General features: G+C 37.4%; 1 protein-coding gene across 1 annotated transcript in view; it reads left to right on the forward strand.

The window, feature by feature from the left end:
• klc1a (kinesin light chain 1a) overlaps positions 1–7,500 on the forward strand; it is a 64,126-nt gene that overhangs the window by 46,464 nt on the left and 10,162 nt on the right. The window contains exon 14 of the mRNA XM_062440572.1: positions 7,019–7,152. Coding sequence (XP_062296556.1) covers positions 7,019–7,152 — 134 coding nt within the window. The remainder of the gene's footprint in view (positions 1–7,018; positions 7,153–7,500) is intronic.

Raw genomic sequence — 7,500 nt, forward strand, 5'->3', positions numbered from 1 at the left:
ATCCGTGTGTTCATCTGACTCAAACAAGGGCTCTGTACTGTACTCCTTCTTCTTCTGTTTGACCTGTGTGATCTCTGTATGTATTATACTGTGCTTTCTCCTCCTTTTTTTGTTTTCTCCCCCATTTGTGTTACGAGCTGCTGCCTGAGAATGTAACGTGCAACTTTTCTGATCTTTTCTTTGTTCCTTTTTTTACTTTTCCTTTACTTTTCTTTGCTTTGTCAGCATGTGAGCAGCCAGAGAGAGGAAGGAAGGGAAATGTGTGTATTTGCCTGCAAGCTAAAAAAAGAGAAACAAAAGACAACACATAAAAACCAAAGGAGCGCAATAAACTCTGATTATCTTAGACTCCGTCACTTAAACACCCTTAAACCAAAATATACACCGCTGTGATCTCTAGTAAGAGTGTGAAGGAGCTTCTGCTTTAAAGCCTCAATGTGAAAATGCAAATGATGGATTATAGCGGCTAATTTGCTGTTTATTTAATTGTTACGCTCTGTTAAAGATGAATCCAGAAAAATCCAATAATAGAAAAAGTTTCAGCCCCAAAAATAAACCAAACAATTAAAATCTGTATGAAATCATCGATATATTTCAAATATTAGGTTTTTCTCTGGCTGCTCTCATCTCTACCTGCACCCCCCCCCCCCCCCCCTCCTGTGTTAATGTTTGGTGGTCTAACAATGTTTAATAACCTTGTGTAACTTCAGTGTTTTAACAATGTTGAAGACACAGTATCTCTCCAACATATTAAAATGTCCCCAAGCGCCACCTGGTGGTAAAGTCTGTGAATTACATCAGTATAAACAGTGGACTATGTCAGTGGTTCCCAATCTGATATAAGCCTTCATCAAACCTCCTATAGATGGAAGGTAGCTTCTAGAAATGTTTTGATAGTTTGCAGAGGTGCATCTGTGACAAATTAATATAAAACATGATGATCTCAGAGATGTAGATGTTCAGAAAAGGTCTCAGATGTTAGATGTTGGCACTATTTATCTTTAACTTTTAATCTTCTAGTTTGACTTTCGGGTTGAAAGGTGGAAGTAAACAAGCTCCAATTCCTTCAGTAGTTTACGTTTTAACTTTTAATTTTTTTCTAAGAAGTCCAGGAAATCCTACGTAGCTTACATGTTTAATATACAGTCATAAAAATGTCATTATACGTAAGGTTATACTCTAAAATAAGTGATAAATTGAATCTAAATTTAATCCAGTTTTAGTAGATGGTCAGACATCTTTATTTAATCTTTAAACCAGAAAGACAACACTGACTCCACTCAAACAGTAAGATTCAATAAATGTCTCTTTAATTCACCTCCATTACTTCCTTCTTCTTTATATCCAGAAGGACATTTAGTCAAGAGACCAACCGTTTATTAAGACGGCTAACGTTTCCTGACCAAAATGTCACTTTTACAATTTCACATGTCTGTTTTTTATTAAATTATGCTTTTTATCTGAGAAATTAAGTGTTTCAAGTTTATTTTAATCAGAAGCTACAGTAGCAGATAGTCTAGCTGTGTTTTTTTAATTTCACATAAATGAGATTGAATAACTTCCACATTATTAGAAACTACCTTCATCTGTCACAGAGGACAATTACAGCTAGTTAAAGGTTAATTAAACCTAAACGTCTCCAGTAGGCGATGGCAGCTTTGCTGGAGAATAAAACCTAAATACGATCTGACAGCTTGTTTGAGAAATACTGAGTCTGATCTGTGAAACGTGTTGATAACCTGTCTGTCCATCTCTCTCTCTCCTTCTTTCTTCTCTCCCTCTAATCTGACAACTCACATCTCTTTTCCTCCTCGCTCCTTAATTGCTACTTTCAACTTGTCCGTACATATCTCATCTATTTTTTTCTTCTCTCTCTCTCTCTCTTTCTTTCACACTTGTTTCCTTCTCTCTCTCTTTCTTTCTTCCTGCTCTCATGTCTGACCGGCAGGCATAACTCCAGATGCCTTGTAATGGTTTCTAAAAAAACTTGTCTTCTGCATGACGGACGCCTCGCCTCACCTCACCTCGCCTCAGCCCCTTCAGCTTTGCAGTTTTCTCCTTCTTGTCTCTCTCTCTCTCTCTTTCTCTCTCTCTTTCTTTCTTTCTCCTTCACCACCGCCACCTCTGGGGGGTTTTCTGACGGGATCCTTCATCCTTCACGAAACCAGAGCGATAACGTTGCTTTCGCGCCCTCTTCTCTGTGTTTTTTGGGGAAATGAAGAGCGGGTGAAAAGTAGTTCAGGAGGAAAATGATGCTTGAAACTTCCCGACTGTCTCTGTGCTTTGGGTGGGAGAGAGAATTGGGGGGGGTGATGTTTGGTTTTATTTACAGCAACGTTAAAACTTGTTATTTCTGCTGTCCTTTAACACGAGCCTCTTGCTTCTCTACTTCCTCTCCAGTGTGGTTAAACTGTACTTTTGGCTGTTAGGATCATTTGATAGGTTTTTTTGGAGGGAGCAGTGTGGAGATGAGACTGTGTGACCGGTTTTCTGCTTCCTTCCTTCCTTCCTTCCTTCCTTCCTTCCTTCCTTCCTTCCTTCCTTCCTTCCTTCCTTCCTTCCTTCCTTCCTTCCTTCCTTCCTTCCTTCCTCTCTCGTTCTATCAGCTGTCAGTTTAAAGCGTAACTCTGTCCATGTCGACCTGAACTCTGAACTCTTAAAAACAACTCTGAAGATAATATTTGCCACAAGCTTCACTTTTAAGTTGTTTTCTTAAGGCTGAACTTTGTCAAACGGACAAAAGACACTTTAAAAATCCCCAAAGCACCAAAACATCTGTATAGTTTGCTCTGTGAAAAAACGCACAAGTTGAAAATGTAAAGAAATGAAATAGTCTGAATTTCAAGCATTTTTTTTTAAAGCTATGTTAGATATTTATCTCTTGCATTGCATTGTTTTCCTCTTTATGAGCTGCAGCTACTCGTGAAACGTGCAAACTTATGGTTCATAAGTATGATGTCAAGCTGAAACAATTATTACATGTATAGAAAATGAATGTCAAACATGAATATTTGATGTTTTTTTATGTCATATATGATAGTAAACTGAAAGTCTTTGGGGTTTAGGAGTGTAGATCAGATAAAACAAGCTATTTAATAATAGTTATATTTCTCTTTATCACTGTATTCTGTCATTTTACAGACGAAACGATGAATTAGTAATGAAGAAAATGATGAGCAGATTACTTGATGATGAAAATAATCTTTTAGTTATAGCTTCCTTTTTTAATTCATAGTAAAGTATCATTATAATGAGCTCACTATAATGTGAGTTATCATGTGTTTTAGATGTTCTTGTGGAGTAAAATTAAAGAGCAGAACAGACGACCAACATGTTAAGATGATTATATTATAAGATTTTGGTTAATATCAGAAAAACTGGTATAAAACTGTAAACAGAATTTAAAAAAAAAACAGCACAGAAAGTGTTTAAATAGGGAAATTATTAGTTTGGTATGAATATGGAAAAACAGAAGCTGTATTAATAGACCAGCTACAGGAAAATAGTTCAATACAGTTAAAATGGAAAGTATCTGACTGAGGTTATCATAATTCATGCATGAAAGGGTAAAAAAAATTAGCTAAGTGGCAAACACTGTATATGAGCGCCATATTGATCACAACCTGCAGACATTATAGTCATGTGATCAATACAACACAACCCTCTGAATACAGGTATGAACTGGTCAGAGTTACAGCTTTAAACTCTGCACTTTATCCTCCTTTCCTCATCTTCTCTCCCTCTTCTCCTCCTCTCTCTTTTCTCCTCTCTCCTCTCTCTTCTTCTCTTCCTCTCTCCTCCTCCTTTGTGGTCCCTGCAGTTTCACTCCAGCATTTAAAAATCATTAGTGTGGTGACTCTAAACATCATATTGGCTCTTAGTGATTGAACATGCTGTAAATAACATCGGCGTAACTCGTCAGCATGATCGTGACGCACAAATACACACACACACACACACACACACACACACACACACACACACACACACACACACACACACACACACACACACACACACACAACGGAGCACCGTGGCTGATCTGTGTGGCTCCTTATTAGAAGTCTATAGTCCTTTTAGTGTGTTCACTCTGTGCTCTGTGTCATCTGTCGGCAACAATATCAGGCCGAAATATGTTGTGATGTCATCGAGAGGACGTATCCAAGGTGACAGGCTCCATGCACGATGATGGAGCCGAAATTTAGCGGGATTAATTTTGGGAACAGCGTTTAAAAAGGAAAGAAATGACAGAAAGAGAATAAAAGCTTCAGCATATTGCATCCAGCCTGTTAACCTTCTGTATATAGATGTCAGGGTGAAGGTGGAGGAGGGGGGGGGGGGGCGGAGGGTTGGCTGTAAAACAAGTGATGTTGCATTTGTTGAAAATCTGGGAATTGAAATCTCCTTGGTCTCTGTTCTCCTGCTACTAATCTTCTGCGTGTCCCGTCTCTGTTTGTGCATCTTACAGTTTGTCTTTCTTAACTTCTAATAATAAAAACCTAAACTCTTTGCTCACCTGAACCTGTGCCTGTCGCCTCTTTGTGGGTTCCCTCTTTCTTTTTCTGTGTGTGTGTGTGTGCGTGTGTGTGTGTGTGTGTGCGTGTGTGCTTTCATAACCGAGCAAGCTTTAAAGCTTTAATACCTCTCAGCAGCAGCAGCAGCAGCACTGCAGGTACCAAAACTGATCGGTCCTATCAAAGGATCAGCTGGAATCAAAGCAGTAAATGTGTTCATATAAAAAAGATTAAAATTTGAGCATTTTAACCATGTCTCTGAAGGAATAAAAACCCCATCATTAGAATAGTGGTAAAGATTGTCTAGAGGTCTGCAGAGTGGTTTAATGTCATTATCTAATCTTTAAATCCAACATTAACTATCTTCTTATAATCAATTCTCATATAAAAATGTGAAAACAATAAATATCTAAATCGAAGCCTAGAATGAACCTCATCATCATAAAAGTGGTTCAGTTTTTATTTAAGAAAAGATTTTATTACATTGCAGTAAAGTTGTTGATGTAAACGCTGTTTTCAAGTTGGAGACTCATAATTTTAGGAACTTTGAGACATGAAGTCAGTTTCAATATACTCTGATGAGAGAAGAGGTCAATTTATTGGAATATATATCAATTTTTCAATTTGGGAAAATGCCCAAAAAGTCATCCAAATAATGACAAAACTGCCTAAAATAATTTTTTACTTTAAACATTAAGTAGAAATGTACAGTCTGTAAACACTAAACCTGCAGCTTCTTGTCTATGTGAAGATTACATTCAATATTTGCAGATTTTGAATTTGTATTATGTTGCCTTTCCCAGTGTGATTTTAGGTATTTTTAGTGTTATTTTATAAACAACATGATTTATTAAGAAGAAAATAAACAGATTAATTATTCATGAAAACAAATTTTGAGTTGCAGCCCTGATAAACTGAATTGATCATTAGGACTCATGTAGTAAATATCAGATAGAGGAACTTAATAAGACTCTCCTCATTAAAACTCTGTAATTCTGTGGTGATGAAAAACTTTTACAAAGCCAGAATCAAAGGAATCTACTGCTAACCTAGTGTGTAGTTAGTATCAGTCAATATTAGCTAATTATACATATATTGGTATAATTATGTGTCATTATCTACTGAACTGAACTCTTTCACTGGACTTCAGTCTGACTTGTCAACAAATCTCATATTAATATCTGTTATGTTTAAAATAACTGAAACCACATTCATGTAATAATAAATAAAAAGTGATGCTGGCTGCAGAGTTTAGAGTCCAGATTATAAAGAAGTTTCTGCATCTTTCTGCTCTGAGGGTCAATAACCCAGTTCAGACTGTCAGAGACGATGTTTGTCATCACCTCTGGGTTTAGTTCAGCATCCAGACAGACGAGACGAGATGAGATGAGACGTGTTGTGTCTCAAACTGAACCAAAAAAACCTAAAAACTAAAAACAGAGAAATGTGTCTGCAGCTGGGTCTCTAGTTAAAGGTCTTTAATATTGTGAGTGTTTCTCTCTCAGGTTTTTATATTTTCTCTGAACACAAGAAGCAACACATGAGCCTGTTTACAGATTATATTAAATGAATCAGGGAGACTTAGGAGTTATAATCCTTAATTCAATAATAGAATCAGTTTATAGCATCATACAGGAGGAGAGAGTTAGTGAGCTGGTTTAGAAATGAGCATGAATCTGCATCACTGCACCATGAATGTACAGCAGACATCAGACTCTGAGAGATTGTTTATTGTTGATTATGTTGCACTTGATTCATGTGTGTGTGTATTAGTGTTTGACCAATGTGTGTGTGAGATTAAATATAGCACTATGTTAAGTTATTTTCACTGTATGTTGACTTTTAAAGACAATACTAGTGATAGTTTATATTCATATTCAGTATATCATCAATAAATGCTTTAAAAAGACCAAAACCAACAATGAACTGATCTACTAACAAGTGTCCAGTATATATATGTGAAAGCCTAATGCATTTACTTCCTGTTTGACTTGCTAAAAACTACACAGGTCAGCTGTTTGAAGTCATTACTGAGCCCATTTAAAAACTAAAATATAAACTGTATTTATGAAATGTTTTTAAAAGATTAACGTCTGTAATAGGAACCAGTGAGTTTGGGCTGAGAGGTGGACTAAGATATCGTTGGTTTTGGTCTTTTTATGAGATTTGTTTTTTTTACCAAAAGAAAAATACAGAATAACATCAGCCTCTGAATTTGATTTATTTTTAAAATGCTGTAATAAAATATATTAAAATATATTTTGCTATGTGATGCTAAATGACTGAATTCAGTTTAAATGATTTAAAGTTTCACTGCAGATGAGAAACAGTCCTGAGTCTGATGATTAAAGCCACAATCTGCATCAGGAAACATTTCTATTGGTCTGATGCTAATGTACATACAGTATATATTCCTTTGTCAGTGTGTATATGCATGAGTGTGTAGTTATTACAGCAGTGTGTGTGTGAGTGTGTGTGTGTAACTGTGTGACGTCTCCCATCAGGACGGCTCCGGCTCTCTGAAGAGAAGCGGCTCCTTCAGTAAACTGCGAGCGTCGATCCGCCGCAGCAGCGAGAAACTCGTCCGCAAGCTGAAAGGCGGCGGCTCGTCACGAGACAGTGAACCCAAAAACCCCGGGTAACTATCCCCCCCCCCTTCACCCCCCCTCCTCCACACACCCCCCACCCCTCCCAAACACCTGACTGAGGTAATGAAGGTGACCCTCTCTTAATGCACTGGAGGAACCTGCAGCTCGGCGGCTGGCCTACTAACCAAAAACAAAACAAAAGAAGGGATTCGCTCTACTTTGCTGGTGGTGAAACTTTAAAGCTGAGTTTGCACATGAGACGACTGCGGGAGCTTTTTTTTTTTTTCTCTCCTTGAAACAAACCTTTCTTTACTCTCACTGCTTCTGTTCAGAGTTTATTTCAGTATCAGAGCATCAAACGCTGCTTTCTGCTCACCGCTCCGTCACCTACAGAGTAT

This window comes from Scomber scombrus, chromosome 19, assembly GCF_963691925.1.
Source record: "Scomber scombrus chromosome 19, fScoSco1.1, whole genome shotgun sequence".
NCBI lineage: Eukaryota > Metazoa > Chordata > Actinopteri > Scombriformes > Scombridae > Scomber > Scomber scombrus.